The 21,023-nt window shown below is 37.3% G+C and overlaps 1 protein-coding gene across 2 annotated transcripts; it reads right to left on the reverse strand.

The window, feature by feature from the left end:
• Nucleotides 1–1,886: 1,886 nt before the first annotated feature.
• DCLRE1A (DNA cross-link repair 1A) lies at nucleotides 1,887–21,008 on the reverse strand. 2 transcript variants are annotated; one of them, XM_026851593.1, is made up of 9 exons: nucleotides 20,058–21,008; nucleotides 16,921–18,492; nucleotides 14,887–15,020; nucleotides 13,608–13,726; nucleotides 11,779–11,922; nucleotides 10,708–10,853; nucleotides 9,531–9,685; nucleotides 3,273–3,414; nucleotides 1,887–2,637 (listed from the first exon to the last, which is right to left on the reverse strand). In XM_026851593.1, the coding sequence occupies exons 1-9, from the start codon at nucleotides 20,473–20,475 to the stop codon at nucleotides 2,471–2,473; spliced, it is 2,997 nt and encodes a 998-aa protein (XP_026707394.1). In that variant the 5' UTR covers nucleotides 20,476–21,008; the 3' UTR covers nucleotides 1,887–2,470. The 2 variants fall into 2 exon arrangements, with proteins under 2 accessions (XP_026707394.1, XP_026707395.1); XM_026851594.1 differs by having other exon boundaries at nucleotides 2,469–2,637; nucleotides 3,262–3,414.
• Nucleotides 21,009–21,023: the final 15 nt, after the last annotated feature.

A 21,023-nucleotide genomic window follows, 5' to 3' on the forward strand; every position in this document is an offset into this window, starting at 1 on the left:
GACAAGTGAAGAGGGTCCTGCTATAAATCTTCCCCCAAAATTCTTGCTTAATTACATGGTTTTCTATATCTGCTTATATGTTCCTCTTAGCAATCTAGCAATCTAATCCTGTTATTAATCTCCTTCCTTTAAATAATGAGAACAAAAAGAATAATTTCTTCCCGAGTTTGGCTTCTGAAGACTTTTTTTCCATACTAAGGAGACTGAGCAACTGGGTAACATGGAGATCTCAAAACATGAAGGTGGATGAAATGCTGCCGAGTCTACTGACAAAAACAGCTGGTAGAAGCACAAATATAAACCAGAAAGAGGGAGGAATGAAAGCAACCAGCAGGCTGACGCAGGAATACCTACAGCAGAGCAGGCAACTGGAACGAGACCCCGGCACAGAGACAAAAAAAGGCGCCCAGCACAAAAGCCATTCTGCTTTGCTGATTGAAGCAAGCCCATCACCATCTCTTCCAAATCAGGGCAGCATTAACTGGGTCAGTCCAGCAGATGCCAATGTTGGTGTCTTCCAAAATACATAATTTTTGTGGTTAGTCTCAGAAATAAGTTTGCTTTTAAAAGAAAAAATTAAACAAACCCAACCCTTCATTCTGGGTCACAAGATAGAAACTGATAGCAGGAAGGAAAGAGCCACAGGGAGGCACAGGTGTCTCCACCTACCAGCTGCACTGAAAGCCGCATCACTTTGGTGCCGTGCTAGCACTCGCATGCAGGCTGACTAATGGAACTGCAAACCTGTGACAGCAGCAGCGTGCTGAGAAGCCCTCACACGTTCTCATTCTCTGTAGGGACACTCATTCTTGGAAATGCAACTATGGAAGCAAGATGTCAGAATCGTGATTAAGATTTTGATTTTGGGGTGCTTACTCCAGCCCCTCATACTCTATGCAAAATTAGTCAGGAAAAAGACTTGGGAGGCCAAAAAAACATGCACAGTTTTTTAGCGATTCAACTGCTAGGAGGCATTAATGCAGGTTTGGTATTCACAAAGACTGTAAAAGATTCTTCACACACCTACTCCAACAAGGAGTGGAATCCTAGGAGTGAGTGTGCCAACCCAAGACAGTTACTAGTTCTTGTGATAAGGAGAGCTATCATAATGCATTATGTAAAATAAAAACAATGCCATATTTCAGTGAATGTTCTGAAAGAATTCTGAATCACTACAAGAACTTTTTTTTTTTCCACCAGAGTTTTGCAAAGTTATTTCTCTCAGAAGACAGAAATAAAGGGACTTCACATAACAGAGCACATCACTCTGTGACAAGGATCTGTTTATACTTACACTGATCGTTAAAGAAATGTTTTCCTAGCAAAAATGGCACTGAAGTTTTCAGATGAGCTATTCTGTGGGGTTGGGGGATGATTGTTTACGCATGATGGAACTTCATAAACCCTGGAATTTTGGAACATTTTTTATTTTAGTGCTTAAAATTATACTCGTGTGCCTGCATGCAACCATGTACTTCAGTATCATAAATACCAAGCAGACACAGGAAAAGCTGCACTGATAATCTGGTAGGATTCAGGGGGAAAAAATGCATAATGAAACCTACCTTTCTATTGCCAGTACTAATATTTGCCTTTCCTGTTTTTCCAGAATATTCAAGTAACAAACCTGTACACACAGTTCTGCCAATCCAAATGCACTGCAGGGGACTACATGGAGTGGAACCACTTCTGTGCTTTGACCACGTGCTGAGAATTTGCACTACTAGGACACTGGAGCAATCTAATACAATCAACATATACAGAATATTCACCAAAGGTATTACAGATAGGATTCTCAGATTAGCAACTACAGTACTGAAAATAAATGCATCTTGCTCAGAAAGAACACACAGGCTTCAAGTAGGTTCTTTATTTAAAAAAAAAAAAAATAAAAATCAGAAAATCTTGAGCAGAATGTAGGTAGCAACATCGTTTATAAAAATCAGTCTCCTAAGTACCTATGCTGCAAGAGCCCGAGCCAATCCTCTCTCACAAGGTAAGTTTTGTTTACAAGATTTAAATCACAATAGCCAGTTCTCCCTCATGAAACGAGCTTCTCTGAAGCCAGAATTGACAGCATGTGACATAAGCTTAATATTGTCTCATTTATTACAATACTTTCTTTTCAGAAATTATTAACCTGGAAGCAGTTTCTCCCCCAGAATTATACATCTGGGCATCTCCATAATCTGAGGAAAATTAAGAATACAGAAAAAGGAGTAAAATAAAAATAATATGAAATATGCATTTGCAAAAAAGTTATTAAGTTATGGGAAATATAAGTAGTGGGTACATAAGAAAGCAAGGTGCCTTTTTTTTTTTTTTTCCTGAAATTCAGCTTTCTCAGGAGAATGGGAGCTTAGTCCTCCCTAAAGAAAGCTCTGTGGAAAAAGGAGTTAAATAAAACTAACAGGAATGCACAATTCCCACTCCAGCCTACCTCCTCTGAAATATACATTCTTCCTCACATTTATTTATGCCTACTGCCCTCAATCATCCAGTCTCTAAAATGCTTCTCCATCAAGCTTCTGGCTCTCCAGTCACCAACATTTACAGTGGGGATGATTTTCTGTGGCTTCAACCACTGAACAAAACGCTTGATTTCCAGGTAACTGCTGTGTTCGCTGTACGGAATCCCTGAAATGAAACAAATCACAGCAATCTGTCAGTCTACTTAGCTTCTTGCCAAAATACTTTCTCAAGCATTCCAGCTAAGAAATACTTTAGATAATATATTTTTAAATCCATATTTGAGATCTGAAGTTTATAGCTAAGGTAAAATGAAAACCCAGGTTTTCCTTCTGGAAAAATTACCTTGCATTAATTACCAAATCATGCATCAGTGCAAACTGAGCAATGCCAAGTATATGGTTAAATTAATGTTAAAAGATTCAACTCCACCCACCAATAAGAACTGAGAGGAAGACTCATAGTGTCTCACAAATGAGTAAGATATGGAATGAAATCTCTAGAACTGCACTGACATCAGCATCAATTGGGCTGAAATTTCACCTCTGAAGTCTCTACATATATCAGATAGAAGTCTTTATCTGCAAGAGGAGGACAGGAGCAAAATATATGTAAAACACTGCATTTACAGTGTTCTCAATTACTCAGTTCACAGATCTCTCCTGGAGAGATCCATCTGTTCAGTTTCTCAATGAATTATCAGAAAAAGTACTAGTTACAATGAACAGTAGGAGTTTCCAGAATAAAAATATGAAAACCATCCATACAAAACTACATGTACTGAATCTTTACCACTCTTATACCATATATGGTGATCTTTCCTCTTGTCTGAGGTTTGATATCCACCAGAGAAAGGCATGAATCAGAGTAGGTCCACCCAGTAGGTTTGAAAGCCAGAACTTGATCAAAATTCTCAGAAAACTTACTCAAGTGATCTTGCAAGCCCTGTGAAAAGAATATAGCACATACTGAATCCCATTAAATAGCTCATTAGTCTAAAGGTTGGAGATTTCATGATGGAGAAACTTCAGACTAAATTTTATTTTCATGTTTTGATATGAACTTTTTTATTTAAAAGACCATCTGCCTTGAAATCATTAATGATAAATATTTATATTTGCAGAGCACCTGGTACCTTAGCATCTCAATTGCTTCATCTGAATAAGCACATATTAACAGCTATGCATTACAGATCAGAACACATAAGGCATGATCACATCTTCTTATAGCTCTTTCCCCCAAGTCATTCATTTCCTCCTCTCAGCTGGAGGTCAGCACTCTTGCATCTGTGTGGTGATAAAAGATGGTGAAAGCCTCCTTCAGTGCAAAATCATCTGGTTTAAGTCATCTGATTTGGTTTAAAATCATCTGATTTAAAGTGCCACTGACATCCTGACATCTGCTTGCATCCAGAAGCCCTGAGAGATTAAGTGAACTACCTCAAAAACTGCAGCAAACCAGTGCATGAGTTGAATATTGCTCTGAGCACTAAGCACATCTCTGTTCACGACAGGAAGGAAACCACCTCTCATCTCTTCACTCCAAAAAAAATTAACTTGAAAAAGTTTCCAAGTTGGCTAAGTTAGCCTTCAGTGTTGTTTAAGCTAGGATTGGGAAAAAGATGAGAGAAAAGTATAAGGAATGTACAATCCTATTCCTGGACAAAGTGAAGTCAGTGTTATTTCAAACCAAAAATAGACAATCATTTTCATGTGTCTTGTATAAAATCTTAAAGGCACACTCTCCATCTAAAAGCCCTACAAGATTATAGAATTCAAAATCATAAACTTTATTTTATATAGGTGGGGAGAGGGGGATGGATAGGCTGTGATGGAACACTAACTAACCTGTCAGATACTTGAAAATTATTAAGCAGGGAAGCAGAAAGCTGCCTGTGACACTGCCACATTTAACAGCACCTTCGGTACAATGTCCAGTAGCAAACTAATGAACCCATCAAACGGAGCACATAAAAGAACAACAACAAAAAACCTACCACAACACATGTTTCATTCAGCAACAGGAATTGTGGCTAGCTGCCATGACTGTTAATACAGAGCAAATGTTCATTCTTCACTAGATTAGACACAACTGTAGCAGTCTAACTCTCCTTCACACTTCATTTTAGGAAGACTAACATAGCTTAAGGTAATAATTCACATATTTGCTCCCCTTGCTCTAATGAAATCTAAATACAGTACTTCAAATATAATGATAATTATATTAAGCAATGCTAATCTGCTTTCAAATTGTGTTATAAATCAAGTGTGCAACATTCACATTAAGGATGCAATTTCAATCACATAAAAAATTATTTATGCATTTCGATCACAGGTACTTTTGAAAAAATCTCATCTCAATGATAGTACAAGACATTACTGAGTTAAACAAAGCAACATAGAAGAGGTGCACAGACCTGAAGACCCCAGTTCTCGGGAAATCTACTGCATATTCAAGTGGCAGAAGGCTCAATTTTTGACTGTCAGAAAAAATTGTTGCAAAAGAATCATGCACACATTTTAGAAAAGACGGCCTCTTTCCATTAACAGTATAATTACTATACTGTTTATTCATAATAGGTCCACTTTAAATATACATTCCAATTTCTTCTTTTATTGCTTTAGCCAACACTGTGCTAAACCTTCACCTTTTAAAATGGAAAATATATTCCATTGCTAAATCAACCTCCTTCAATCACCATGACAGTCTGTTATCTACAGTGTTGCTGAAGTCAGCGGTACACGCAAACAGATTCCATCAGGTAGGAGAAGATTCAAATGTGATTAAATAGTTAATTTACAATCAGCCCTAACACCACTTAAACTCATTTGGCTTATTCAAGAACAGCTATTCATCAGTACATGCAGCAATCCCTGTATTTTACTGGAATAAAACCATATTGAAGTACCACATCTCTTTGAATTTTTTTAATCTTTCTTTTTCATATATCGAATCCACTTGCAATATTGCAGCAATTTAATGTTTTGGTTTTGTAAGTATTTTAATGAAAATATCGCACATATAAAAAGTATAAATATTTTTTAAATTATTTAAATGTTATCCATTAAGAATATCCAGAACATGAATCTACAGCATGTCACCCCACTGTTGATCCAGGCAGCACCTGAAGAAACTTTGATATCAAGTCCTAATACACTCAAGAAAGCCAGAGCTATACATGAAAAAAACCCTAAATGAACAAAGAACCCCACCGAAACAAACAGTAATATAACAACACAAAAAGCTTACTGTTCTGCCACTCTATTTTTGCTGCCTCTGATCCCCTACGGCTTGTTCTTTCTAGTTTCACCCTTCAGACTTCACACATCTTAGCCAAACACCCATTTCAAGTACTGGTTCTTCTCAAGAGGGCAGTCATAAGGCCTGGATAAAATACATCAAATCTAGTGATACCCAACCAGGTAGTCAATATTACAAACTGGACTGCTTTCATCCTAACTACAGATCAAGACTACCTATATGAATTTATAAAGCAGAAAAGTTATGCTTTCTTCTCAAATTTGAACTTGTTTCTTCATCAGATTTTGCGAGGGGCACAACTTCTGATGCAGTAATAGAAAATTGCCCAGAATTCGATATTCAAATACACATTTGATGATAAAAAATGTGATGGACAAGTCAGGTAGCACAGTTTCCCTCAGTATGGCTGCATGTGTACAGAAACGTGTACATCTTGACAGAAGACAGCTCAAGCAGAAAAGAGAAATGCACCATAAGTTACTGTCACCAAGTCTTTGGCCAAGTGAAAATCTAGGCCATAGCACATGTGATGCTGTGGGTTTACAAAAATCATCTTTCAACCTGTCAAAAAACCATTCACTGATCCACATGTTTTTCATGGTGAATTTAATACAACTATGGTCACTATTCATTTTTGTTTGCTTCAGTTCTAGACAGAAGGTACCATTAGTCTTTAAACTCTGGTAACTAGGGGAAAGACAGAGAGAGGTTTCTGTACTTTTCTAAGCGGCTGTGACTTTTAGGTGAATGACACTCTTTGCTGAATCAATACAGTGTTTATAAATCATAGGTGAACAGCAAAGCTAGTTGTTCACAAATAATAAAACAGCTGACTCCAAAATGGAAAATCATGCTTCATATTACTCCTGAAAATCAACACAGAGAAAAGCAGATTTCAGATAGCATTGAAACTGGAATTAAACAGCTGCACATTGCCACCAAAAGGAAAAAATATTCACAACACAGAGACTGCAAAATTATTTCTAAAATTCCTGAATATGCATTCCAAAAAATACCAATTTTATAAAAAAAATTTATAGCATTTTCCAGAAATCTGGAGACTCAGTGATCAGGAAATAAAAAGTCCCTGATCACAGCAGAAAGCCTGCTAACAAGGAAGCATATGTAGGAGTATCTCAAAACGATGAACTCCTTTCCTTTCTATTTGGGGTAGAAAGGAAAGCTGGGGGCATCCAGATTTAGTCTTGGGAGCAGTCAGCTATGGAAGAAATATGGAAGCTTTCCTTGGCAGGTACAGTTTTAACAACAGTTACTTCAGAGTAGGCTTCAGTTGTGGTATGCACATGTAGCTTATGCAGCTTTTTTTTTTGTTCTTTATCTAGAAACACACCAGAGAAGTTTTTCAGTAAGAAAAAGCAGAAAAACCACACATATAGTTCTTTAGAACTATCAAGCTGGGAGCACAGGCAGGTTTCTTTTTTTCCTAGAAGAGTGTAATGGCAAAAAAAGGCTATAAAACTGGGGCTTCTAGGAGATACTATAATATACCATCAGGGTTTGGATATTTGCATTCTACTAAAAAGGCCACTGATGTACAAGATCACACATGTACTTGGTTTACTAAATAAGGACTGAATATGAGCTTTTGACTGAGAATACTCACGTAAGTATTTCATAGATTTGTAGGTTTGCAGCTGAAACTACACAAGCAGGAAATTAGCCCAAATTAAGAAGTAGGATTGTGGTTTTGAGTAGGGATGGGGATCAAATAAAACAGAAGAGGTAGGAAAGACCCAGAAGATAACAAAGGCACTGGCATTTAGTGATGAGGATCACTAAAAAATTCTGGCGTTCCCAGTAATGAGCCAGTAATTCAGCACAAAACCTGTATAATCCAGCACAAGACAAAAACATGCAACTGGAGATGATGACATCAACATTTACATGGTCTGCAAAAACAGGATGGTACCATTCATAATTCCTTAACTAGAACAAGATTACAAGTGATCAGATAATTTATTATTAAAAATATTGTCTTTTCTGAGATCATGTTTACTAACACTGCTGGTGCAGAAATAACATATGAACTCATCTTCAAGCACGTAACGTTCTCCACATTTTACTAATACTACATTCTACCTGTGCATTCATCTAGCTACTGGCATCATCAGATGTTTAGCACCCTGGAAGTCTCCCTAGCACACCTACCTTACATGAGCACAAAATTACTAATGACAGCATGAGACCACCTTCCAACAACTTCACACAGCACAGAGGGCCGTGGCTGTTACACCAGGACTCTTGCCCACCACTGTGCCTTAATCTTTCCTGGCCCTTTCCTGGTCCAGGCATCGCTTCTGGCATGCTGTAGATTTGTCTAGAACCTCCTGTTCTCAGAGATGAGACCCTGCACATGATACAACTGCCTCTCTCTGAGAAGTAAGGCTTTCTAAACACCCTTGTGGTATAATCACACCCTCTGCCTGTAAAAGTCCAACTACGTGAGTACTCCATACACACTAGAACACGTGACAGAAGAATCACATAACCACCAAAAAAATCTGCAGAAGAAACTAAAATATATTACTGTTTAAGACAACACAACACATTAAAAACAAATCCATGCATATTTCCATTACTCATTTTCTGCCCCACCATGGAAAAGATTATAGAACAACATTAAAACATTAAGATATTAAATTCCATCTCCTGCAGCTCCCATCCAAACTGTATAGCGTCTTTTTCTCCTTTTTAGGTCAACTCTGACCTTGACTGGTCCTGCAGCTAAATACCATCTTGCTCTGAAGGATTTGCTTGAGATGGCACAGCAGGCCTGAAGCAAAGCAGGAAAATGAATCCAAGTCTGTAAGGCGTAAGCGACCACTGTTTTTTTTGTTTCTTCCAGGCTACCTTTAATCTAGAGCCTGCTTCTTTGCCTTAATGCCATTCTGTTTTTTGTAGTCTATTTAGAAAAACGTTCCCCCTAGGAATTAGTCATCTTTCCTAACCAAGAAATTCCCATAAAAACTCTTAACAACAAAAACCTGCTGTCTCAAATCTCAACTGAGATGTGCATTTGAAGCCAACTTAGATGAAACATCTTAAAATAAACTGGTTTACTTGGTTTTGCTGCAAATATCAGAGAAGACTGTGTGTGGAAAAACTAATGTGTATATATGAGATGTCCCTCAATTCACTCACTGTGTGTACTAGTTTATGTGTGAGTCTTCACTAACTTTCAAGTATCCATATCCCCATGTAACTCTTCAACACAGGAGAGAGAATATTCTTATAAAAGATTAAAATATAATTATAAATAGATGGCAACTGAACTAAGAGGAACATGGAGAACCCTATTCCTTTTTTATCAACCACTAGACTGGAAGTTGGCTTTGTTCATGGGCTGCCTCAGAACAGAGAGTCACAGGCAGAAAATCCTTTTAGTCTTTTCCTACATCATACCAGGTAAAAGACAGGCTGAAAAAAACAGGGACTCCATGTCACAATATATTAATTGCTAATAGGACAGATCCTGCAGTCATTACATAAATCTACTTCAAAAAGGCCTGCAAAGATCAAGCCTTTGAACAAACCTCATCTTATCTTGTAGCAGCACTGCACTGAAGTGAAATTACAGTTTCTGTGCATCATGTTTGGAGACAGATATTAATGTTTAATTGCATTTCATTTTCAATGTATTGCTACATGTCAAATCTTTACTAAATAAATATGATCTGACAAGAGGTTAAAAAGCACCAAACACAACACACACTGTTGGGAGGAGCCAACAGTAAGATTAGCCAGCAGGTTACTCAACGGAGTATATTTTCTGAACTTACCTTAAAATTAATTTGCATCATGGGAAGAACATGAAGCAAAGTCCCATTCCAGTCCACAGTGATGAGCGAATCAACAGCTGCTGACTCCAAGCACTGCAGTGTTTTGTACTTATCACGGGACATACTTGCTTTTGAGCCCAGAACTTCAGCAATTGCTTTAGGATTAATCAGGAAGAAATAAGATAATGAAAATTATGAGAGTTCCTTTTTTTGACTGTTTTGGAGATATTCCTAATTATTGCACTGAATCATTTCTACTGTTGAAAAAAAAATCCATATTCAACAGGATACACTATTTCATATTCTAAAATTAAGATGAGAAACTTGTAATGGCTGTTAAAAAACTCTGGCTCCTACATTTTAACAGCAGAATTGTGTATGACACGAAAGAGAAGGATAAATTCTAAGTTATATTTCTTTGGCAGAATGTCACTGAGGTGAACTGGTTATCTATTTCAAAGATTCTGGAAACGTGCAGTTTTTGGAATATGCAACAAATACCCCATCTTAAAGATAGACTAAATTTTGGTGTAAGTCTTGTATTGATGACTTTAAGTATACTCAAAAGCACAAATGGTACACAGCTGCCTGCTCTAGAGTATACATCTGAGCAATCATGTTGTTCCTAATGCTGTAATAGAGTGAAGCATGGCACACAAGATTTTCATTAAGTCAGAAAAGATGTGTTTTGATTTGAGGAATGCTTCGGTAAAATTGATTTCATTAAAACTGTTTACTATAAATATTTAGGAAAATACGTAATATAACCCTAGAAGGAAAACTGTTAGAAAAACAGAAATTTATTTATATCCCTTTGCTATTTCTTGACAACATGAAATTATTAACAGCAAAAATGTCATAAAGACTTTATGGGGTTTTTTTAATTGCCATCAGCAATTTTCTCACCACAATCAATTAAATAGGTTCATTTATTTAGTATCCAAACTGGCCTTCTGTAAGTTTGTGGGTTTTGTAAACATGGCATAAAAATATTTCTTTCAAAAATTGATTAGGAAACTAAAAAACTAGCAGTAAGATTATTAAGTATATTAAATCTCTTTACACAGTATCTGATCACCAAGACTAAGCGACACTTTGTATCTTCAAGAAAAAGGTCTTTTAATACAAATTCAGATATTTATTTAGTTACTGGATCCAGTACACTTTTTTTACATACCTAAAAAAACTTTTTCTTTTCCAATGGAATAAGTGCCACAGACGACCAGAGTACGTGGGTTTAAAGTCACTGTCTCAAAGGCAGTATTGACAGCAAACTGGATAACCTCTTGTTGAGAAGGAAAAGTGTATTCAGGACTACAGTATCTGGGGCATGGAAACAAGATACACACTTCATTACACAAGACAGAATTTACCACCAAGGCTCTCAAAACTGCATGCATACAATAACAGAGTAGCAAAAAAAAAATATCCTCCTACATAATTTCAGTCTATTTGAAACCTGTTTATTAGAATTTACTGAGATGCCCAGATGAAACTGTTGCAATAAAATTTACATTGAGTAGATCAATCTTTTCTCTACAACTATTCACTTGTCCAACATTGACACTCAATTCTGCATTTTTTCTCTATAAATACCAAGTGCTCTTTCAAACTAGATAATTGTATCACGTACTAATTTCATCCTTATATCTATTTTTTATCATGCACACAAACCGTAACATAAAGCATTATTCATTCACAGAAACATATGAAACAGAAATAAAAGACTGCAGCTGGGCATTAGTCATCATACACAGAAAAACCATTTTATATACATGAGTCAGAGAAAGAGCTAATGAAAATCTGGACAACTAATTTAACCGTTTGTCATTCTTTCACTTTTTGAATTCCCCCACACCCCTTTTCATAATAGAATTGAATCCACATCAAACCAGTGTTCCATGAACCTCTTGTTTTAGAGCTGAACACTCAATGTATTAGTTTTGACACCCAGAATTTAATACCACTTATAAATAATAAGGTCATCTCAGCAAATACTTTAGCATCTTTTCCACCACCCACTTTTATTTTGTCATGTAACAGCATAACAAATGAACAAGCTAGACATACATGGACTTTCAATAAATACCTGGCCTTGTTCAACACTAAATAGAGCTAACAAGTATTAAAACAGTAATGTCATTTATACTTACATTTGGTTCATATAAAGTCTTACTATACCAAAATGGGGTTATATTAAAAAAACAAAAACACAACACCAAAAAACCCAAAAAACAACACAACTTACGTGGTATCAAGGTAAAGGGTGTGGACTTGTTGACCAATCAAAGCAGGGTAGCGCTCCATAGAAGGATCTGCCCTGAAGTCTCCTGTGTGCAAAATAACAGTTCCACTGGGTAGATAGAAAAGGATCATTGTTGCACCTGGACAACTGAAACAAATAAACAAATCCCCATATAAATTATGTTAGTTCTCTATACTGATAAATTGCCTTATGAGATATACCACTCTTCAGTAGCAGGAAGGTGTGCAGAACAGCATTTCAAATCACAGCAACTATGCTGCCTAATTTATCTAGAAATTCCTGATTTCTGAAGGAACTCTGAAGCTAATCTTATGGCCATATACAAGCTCAGCTGAGACAGAGAGAAGAAAAAAACACAGCAACAGTAAAGTAATGAAGCATTAACTGCCTTTTGGGGATGCTCTCTTCTAGGTACGACAAAGATGCAGCAATCTCTCAGTTGAAATCTCTGAGGTTGTTTTACTTGATTCAAAAGGGAAACAGCCCACCAAAGAGAAGCAGCATTCTTATTCAGAAGAAACAGAATTGTATTACTGCAGATGCATCTTCATTCCTGCAGGACTTACTGAAGCATTTCCTTTTAAATTCTATTTGCAGATTTTAAACATCATGCTCCCTCCAGACTTCCCTGGTTATAAATACAATTCTCTTATTGGCCACAGCGAATTCACTGCACCTTCTGTGGTTCCTTGCCAAAGCTGTCTGAAGGGCAAAAGCTCAGACTGGAAAACCATAGTGGGACTATTTTGGACATGAATCATCTGTAAAGGGTAAAAGAAATCTCAAAAAAAGAGAAAAACTGGCATGAATCAAAGCTAAAATGACAGAATTGGTGAACCCTCCAAGAAGTTGAACTTTGTACCTAAGGTTTATATGCCTTTTAAATTGAAGTAAAGAATCAAACTGGAAAAATGAGAAGTGTCCAAATTGCATAAGCAACAAGGCTTCTTTCATTCCCAGAAAGGGTTCTCAAAGGGCTTCATGGAATATTATCTCTCCAACTATAAACAAATCCTACAGTAAGTAATATTCAAACCAGCTGTGACAGTGCTGCATTTCAATATATACTTCAGGGAAAGGACTTTTCCTCTATCCCACAGCCAAATAAGGTACTAAGAGGCAGGATGGCAAGAGCACAGAGCTGGAAGTCAGGTGCTACTGAACTTTAAATCCAGCATTACCACACAGTGCCAGCATAATGGACAGAAATCTCACCCTTTATCACCAAATCCAGTAGAAGCCTTGTTGCAGATTTCAACAGTTTTTTCTTTAAAGTTCAGTTTTGAAAACGCTGGCCCAGGATCCAAAGTTCCACATTTTACTTTAGCTGAAGATTTCACTATCTTCAGTTGAAGCTACAGAAACCTAACATATCTGATAATCAAATCTAGAACATTCCCAACTAGACACCAAAAACTTAAGTGTCCAGACCACTAGAAAAATCACTCAACCTCTCAACAAGCTTAAAAATTCTGAAGCTATGAGTGGTTAACACTATGTACTCATTACAAGCAAATAAAATAAAGTTAAAATAAAATTATCCAAAAAGTCTAAGTTACATTTTCACAGATAATTCACCTATTTCAAAAGCTAACTATTTGCAAGAAATTTAGGCTTCTCTATGCCTAATACACTTCTGAAGTGAAAATGCTGTTACCCAGTAAATTTAGGAATGTGAAGTATTTTCACACTTATTTTTTCAGATCCGCTGGAACCTAAAAATCATGAAAACATAAACTGTATCTGTACAGCTATTTATCTTTAATATTCTACACACACAAACGTTCCACAACAAATGCAGTGACACATACTGATTGGCGTCCAGCAATAACACTTTGATCCCATTCACTATACATTCTGTGTCCATTGGCAGCACATGGATGTACTGTTCTTTGACTCGAAGTTTGCTCTTCACAAGATTGCCAGTTATCTGTAACAGGGAAAGGATTTAATACAGAATAGGAACAGAATCTAAAAAAAGCCTCTGTTTATTTTAGAAACAAAGGCTCTCAAAGCCAGACTGTCTGGCTTAGAAACTATGAGATTCTGGGTATAATCAAGCCTTTCAGTAGCATTTCACCTCTCAAAAAGCAAACTGAAAAAAGACATCTTAAAAAAGCAAACTTTTAAAGGCCTGTCAACAGGTTATGGATTGGAATCAAGGAGGAGGCAAACAAGGGGAATAACATCTGTTATAGCTTGTCAGGTCCAAGGAGAGAAGGTGGGTAAAGCCTTCTTTAAACAACCGAAGAACCTGAAGGTCATAGGCTCTGGATCTTATCACAGAGGACTGCAGTCATCCCAACACCTACTGGAAGGGCATTACAGGACACAAGTTTTCCAGGAGACTTCCAGAGTAAATCAGAAATAGGTTTTTTTGATGCAGGTTCTGCATGGGTTGATTAGGCAAGGTGCCCTACCATGTTATGAGTAAAGAAGAGTTGGTTGGACGTATGATAGCTAATGACACCCTTGGCCATTCAGCAGTCTGACACACGGGACACACAGGAACAGGCTAAAACTCCATTTACTTAATGTGGAGAAGAGATGGCTTAAGTGGAATCTAATTTCAGACTTTCATCACTCGAATAGGGTTATAGAGAAGATGGAGACAGATTCTTCTCCACAATGCACACAAAAAGAACAAGCTACAAGTCAAGCTGCAAAAGGGGACATTTCAATTGTATGTTAGGAAAAAAATTTCAGAGTGGGTAAGCATTGCAACAGGTTGCAAGGATACATAATGGAATCTGTCCTGTTTTCAAAATCTGACTAACAAAGGCTCTTTGCAGTTTGATCTAACTTTGAAGTTGGACCTGCACTGCACAGGAGATCAGTCTATAAGACCTCTAGAAATCCTTTTAAACCTGAATTTTTTCATGGTATCTAGACAGGGAACTTTCACTAATCTCCTTTGTCAGTCAAATCAGGGTAAGAATTTCTTACAAGGAAAACCCAGATTCCCCTATAGATATCCACTGTGCCTAAATGACCCAACAATGGAACATGTGATCTTCTATTTACTTTCATCAGTATAAATATTTGGCCGCATATGGATTTGATAATATGTAGTAATCTTGGAAACCTTACCTTATTGCAGTAGATTGGAAACATGAAATTTTTTGTTAGCCCACAATAGTGATCAGAGTGAAAATGAGTAAGGAAATAAGCTGTGCAGCCTTCAATTTCTCCATACCGGAAGGCATCAACTGTAAAACCAGTTCCTACAGCAAAAAGGGAAGAGAAGCCAGTCAGTAAACATGCATACTTCAAAACCAGTTTCTAATTAAATTTTCCTTTTGTTCTTTTTCCTTTCTTCCAAATGAAAAGGGAACACAGCTACACTGCATACAGTTGAAGAAGCCATTTAAAAGATGAGCTGGTTTGCGCATGGGTCGACAGTCACAAAAATTTCCGTTATTAAAATAAAAATTCAACCAAGTGCCCACACACAAATACTTTCACAGGCCTCCCAAGTATCTGTTATTCAGCTTCCATTCTACACAGATGGCAACCGGTTAAGCAAATGAAACACATTTATCTGCATTCAGACAGTATTTTTGAAAGTTCATGCAGATTAAAATCTAAAATCAACATCCCTACACAAAAGATAAGCACAGCTGAACAAAATGCATTTTGCTATCAAACTGCAATTTTTCAATTACTCTACATTTAATATTCCTCTTAAAACATGCTACCAAATAACTTTCAAGCAAGCAATCTGGTGTCTTTGAATGCATCTTCGAGATGAAACGTGACCAATTTGCCACTGTCTGCTTTCAATGAAGTGCTGTTTGTATAAAGATTTTGCATGAAGACAGCCATATAGAAGATAGTCCTTTTCTCTGCAAATGTAATTTTTTAAAAAAAATTCAAAAATACTGACAAATGGTCCTTTCAAATTGGGTTACAGTTTCTGAAAACCACCAAATAGTGCACAGAACTAATTCACCTGGTGGCACTCAATGTTCCTTTTTATGCAACTCAAATTTCCCAAATCTTCTAGAAATAGTTCTACTTACTCAAGGCTAGAACATCATGTATTTGCAACTCCAAAAAAACATAGCAGTCTGCTAATTAAAAATCACAAACCAAAAAATCCTCAAGTGTTTGAAAGGTACCAGATGCAAAACTTCAGGGAGTCTGAATGTACTAAGCCATAGAAACAAATAAGTACCATTAGCAACGCAGAAAAATACATCAAAATATACTTCAAATGTAGTAACAGAATTCAGAATTCTCCCTAATACAGAAAATAACAAAGCAACTTTAAAACTGCACTGTAGGCACAGGAGTCTGCACTTCACATTTTTTATATATGGAAAATTCTTTAAGCCCATGGAACTCATGATACTGGTGTAGCCCCTCCAAGACTTACAGGTCAGTCTTCAAGCAGCAGCTTGGCACTTAGGATCACTAATATATTTCTACTTGACTTCCTCAAGTATGTACCCAACACTAAGACAGTCCTTCAGTGGTAAACAGAACTGTGACGATTTGAAGCTTTTTAGGCTGCTGATCCATCATCCTGTAATTTATGCAATTGCTTGAGGAGATCCTGAGAAATTCTTGGCTGTTTCCTTAACTAAACTCTCCGGCTTGGTTTTCATTTCTTTGTTTTCACAGTTGTAGTAAATCATTTCTAATACTACTGAATTTTATATGCAAAATTAAACTCAATTCTTTTAACTTCATGTAAGGAAATAACTGCTATTGACAGCTCTATTTTCAGGCACCACTGAACTGATGTAAAAGATTAAGTTCAGGAAATAGAAGTGAATATTAACAAGGGATATAATCACAGTCATTTAAGAAAGTGGATCTATCTTTTAATACTGCTTATGTTTTCTGCTCTGTCAAAAATATTCAGAAGTCATCCTTGAAATAATGTTCCTGAGATAACTATTTCACTGTTTTCAGCCATTGATGACTCTGGTTCTGCATAATCACCTTCAAGATCTGCACCTACACAAGATTTTACCAACTTAGATGGAGGAAAGAAAATTCATTATGAGCTGCAGTCTGAATGGTTATGAAGAGTGAAGAATACTGAAGCCTAAAATTAGAAAACAAAATTAAGACAAAATTAGTGAACCTCTACAAAAAGCAACAGTTACCTCTTACCTGGTATTTTCTTGTAGAAAGGGCAGTGGGCTTTTTTTGTTCCTTCACCTGTAGTAGATAATTCTTTAATTTTTTTTCTCCACCTTTTTTGGCCACCAGAACTTATATCTGCAAAGGCTCCATTTATAGTTGAACTTTCTGTAACTGCTTCTACATCTTCCACAGACCCTTCAGCTTTCCTTTTTGGCTGTCTGGGCCTCTTTCCATTGGGAGTTACTGAATTTGGTATCTGCTTTCCCTCACTCAAACACATCTCTCCTTTGCCTTCCTCTTTTACTTTGGGTTTTAACCCAAAGAAAACACCAATGTCCATTTGTTTGAGTCCTTTGGCAGAACTAGATTTGGCATTCAAGTCTGCTAAAGAAAGAGATGTTTCTGGTTTAGAGATGGGGCTGGGAAAGCACACAGCAGCTGTCTTATGGTTTCCTTCTTTCTCCACTACTGACTGCAAACTCTCCTGGCAAGTTGTTTTTTCAGTTGCATTGGCAGTTATTTTATCTGAATTAGTTAAAATGTTACCTGGGTCCCTCAAAACATTACATTCCTGTGTCAGAAGATATCCAGCATCATCTCTGACTGGCAGTGGTGATGTCTCAGTAAAACTCACACACGCAGAATCCAAAGCACAATCATCAAAATCTTCTGACTCTGTGTTACCTGCTTTAGCAGCAGAGGAAATAAATTCTGGCTGTTCAACCTCCTCGCAATTAAAAGGAAAAGAGGACCCACTGGCCATCGCCTCTTCCTGATGCTGATTATCTACACATGTTGAATTAGAGAACCTCCTGTTCATGTGACTCTGAGAAACAGTTTTTACACCGTGATCTAGATAGTTTGATGTATTTAATTTCTCAGAGTGTTTTTTTTTAATTATAAAATTTCCCATTTTGGTATCCTCATACTGAGGCTTCTGCTGTAAGAGAAGTCCATCAAATGTTTTAAACACCACAGAATTAGATTCTTCATCCTCAAAGTTCCAGCCTTTGAATAATTTATTTTGTGATATTTTTACTTTCTTCTCTTCCTCCTCAGTTTCCTCTTCACTTTCCTCAAAAGTACTCAGTGGAGAATAAGAAATTTCACAGTCACTGAAGTCTGCTTTCGACTGTAGTAGACTTGGCTGATATGTATCTTTCTGACTACACAGATCTTCTCCTGTTCCACTTTCTTGAGAGGATGCAAAGTCATAAAATTCAAATTTACAACTACTATCTGTGGTCTGTGTAAACTGAAATGTCTGTTGAGCCTTTTGAACACCTGCAAAAGAGGAAGTACTTCCACCGATTTTATTTAGAGACTTCATTTGTGGTGAACCCTGTACCACCAAAGTACAGTCATCATTCAGTACATTTTTTACACTATTAGATGGTTTCTCATTCTGTGAGATTTCCTCTACATGACTTGGGAAACAGCTGGGCTTTGCAGCAGTAGAATATGTCATCTTCCTCTCTAAAGCGTTTGTCGAAGAGTTTACAACATAATCTCCTGCCCTGCTTGCTGCAAGTAGAAAATGGCTGTAACGCTTGTAGTGGGATGGAATGGTGGAAGTACACAGTAAACCATCAGGACACTCTATGAAGAGTTAAACAGAGAAATAACATTAGTATCTTTGCAAATATAGTTGGCATAATTATTAAAATAGAAAAATCACACGTGACACACAATTTTAAAGCTTTTTCTTATAAATGCAGCTATTGGAAGACAGAATACAGAACTAATTTTCAAGCTGCCAAGACCTTCTGCCCTGAGCTGGCTTTTATGAGTTGCTTTTATGTTTATATTTATTTAATACAGCACTATGCCTGAATTAATACAGCGCTCTAACAACAAGAGTACTTAACCCTGTTTCAGTGCTGTGCTAATATAATCATATGGCTTCTAGTTTAGAATTGTCTCACATACAAGCAACGAGCTCAGAGCAATAGCAGCAGAAAAGGCCAGTAGACTCGTTTCAAAACAAACCAAATCTCAGTTCTGAATCAACCTGAAACTCCATTTCAAATTGTCTACTGGGTTACACATTCAATTTTAAAAAAAAAAAAAAAAAAAGGTCATGTATTTACTTATTGTGAAAAAAGCATTCAAGATTAAGACACCAGCAAAAAAATCTGTGGCTATTCCCTAAACCTTTTTTTGTAGAGAGTTTGCTAGCCTAACTTTTGAGGATTTTAAGGTGAATGCATAATTCAAGCAGAAAAGATTTTTCATTTGTTAATTATGGGAGTAAGAGATGGAAATGAGGTGTTGTTAACACACCTGCTTTAAAATAAAACCACTGCCAAAATCGGGATTAAAGGGCTCACATTTCACTGCTCTGAGGAAGAAACTTCAAGGAAAGTTACAAAGATATAAAAAGAAATGTGACTTTGTTACCTAAACTGCCTTTACTCAAGTTTCCTGACTGCATGCTGTTTTTCAAGTTTTGAGGTGCATTAAGTACATGTTAGATACCCGGATCTGTTCAGATACACTATTTCCCCACATGAAACTAGCAACTGGATGAGTCAGGTTTTTTTTCATCTTGTACAGAACTCAAAACAAAACTGCACTGCCCTATGATACAGGAATGTTCATGCACAATTCTGTATAAAATTTCTAAAGCATACTGGATCAGGGGCTAACTCAAGTAAATTAGCCTAACAAACTGATTTGAGCTTCCAACTGTCCATAGACAACAGAACAAGTCACACAGCAACATGGATACAGGATAATAAAATTTATACCTAAGGAGAAAGAAATTTGGTGTCAAAAGTAGCAGCCTCTTAATAGAAGGAGATTTTTTTTTTGCTGACAGTGACTTAGTAATTGAAACAGGTTCTGTTATTTTAAAATGGCAGAGACCTTCAGTTTCTTCAACAAATTATTAAAACTGAAGTTTGATAAAAAAACATGAATGTTTATTATTCTACAAAGTTTTGAGATTAGATTCTGAGACTTTCATGCCAGATTTCTATGTTCTTCACAAAGAACCAAAAATCTCAAACAAAAGTAATACTGATAAATCATCAGAAGTAACATTCTAAAAATCATACCAACTACCGTGTCAGACTTTGCACTAAATATCAAAACCAAAGTTTACAGCAACATTAGGTGAGAAGCCTTTACCTCTTAAGGCTTTTTTCTCACTCTGTTCATACCTTTTTCAATGGATCCTGGTGTATCCAAACATTCAGCAACATGCCACCGAGGTGTCTGAACCAACAGCAACGAGAAAGGCATCTGGCAGCTCGGACAGTATCCATCGTGAACGGGTTTTGCATTTTGTGAGCTCTGTTCTGTCAGGCTACTCACGCTTTCCTGGGAGTGCACGCTACTGTCATCTTTACACTGATCTACATCCTGGTTTGGCCTTGATCTCTGCTGGGTTTTCTGAAGTGTATCAGTTTTTTCTACAGATTTTTTTTTATTGCTATTTCTCTTTCTTTTTGGCTTGCACTTGCCATCGCTTACTTTCTGCACAGGTGTAGAGATGCTCTCTGAATTACTCTGATACTTTTGCTTCCTAATGGATTTGTACTCCCAAATGTCCTCTTCCAATAAAGCATCTTCAGACATGGCAACACACAAAATATTCTTTCTCTTAAACAACAGTTCACAAATCCACCTTTCCTTCCACTAATATGTTCCCTCTTCCCTTCCCCCCTCACTATCTGAAGAAAAGCACCCGAACTCCATTTTAAAAAAGCAACGCTGGGCCACACAACAAACAGCTGTCCGTAATGGGACAGAAGCATGGTGGAGCCTATCCTAAAAAATAATTTAATGAGTGTCTCTTTGAATGCTTGTAATTACCCTTGTTAAATAAAACCCGAGTCTGTAAGACGCAGAAAGACTTGCCATTCCCTTCGACAATCCCTCCCGCCAGCACCCAACCCGGCCGCGGAAGGTGAAGCCCAGCTCGCCCCGCTCTCCGGCAACTGAAAGATTTTAAAAGAAAACGACGAAGAGTTCAGCTACGGGCTCGCTACCGGGAAGTACCACACGGTGAAGGCCGACACCGGCACGGCGCTGCCGGGAAGGACCGCGCTCCCGCCGCCAGCGGCCCCAGCTCCGGTCCCGCCGCGGGCACCGAGGGCGGCGGCAGGGCCTCCCCCGGGGAGGTG

Source organism: Athene cunicularia (assembly GCF_003259725.1).
Source record: "Athene cunicularia isolate RWA chromosome 6 unlocalized genomic scaffold, athCun1 chr6_part1, whole genome shotgun sequence".
In the NCBI taxonomy this organism is placed as follows: domain Eukaryota; kingdom Metazoa; phylum Chordata; class Aves; order Strigiformes; family Strigidae; genus Athene; species Athene cunicularia.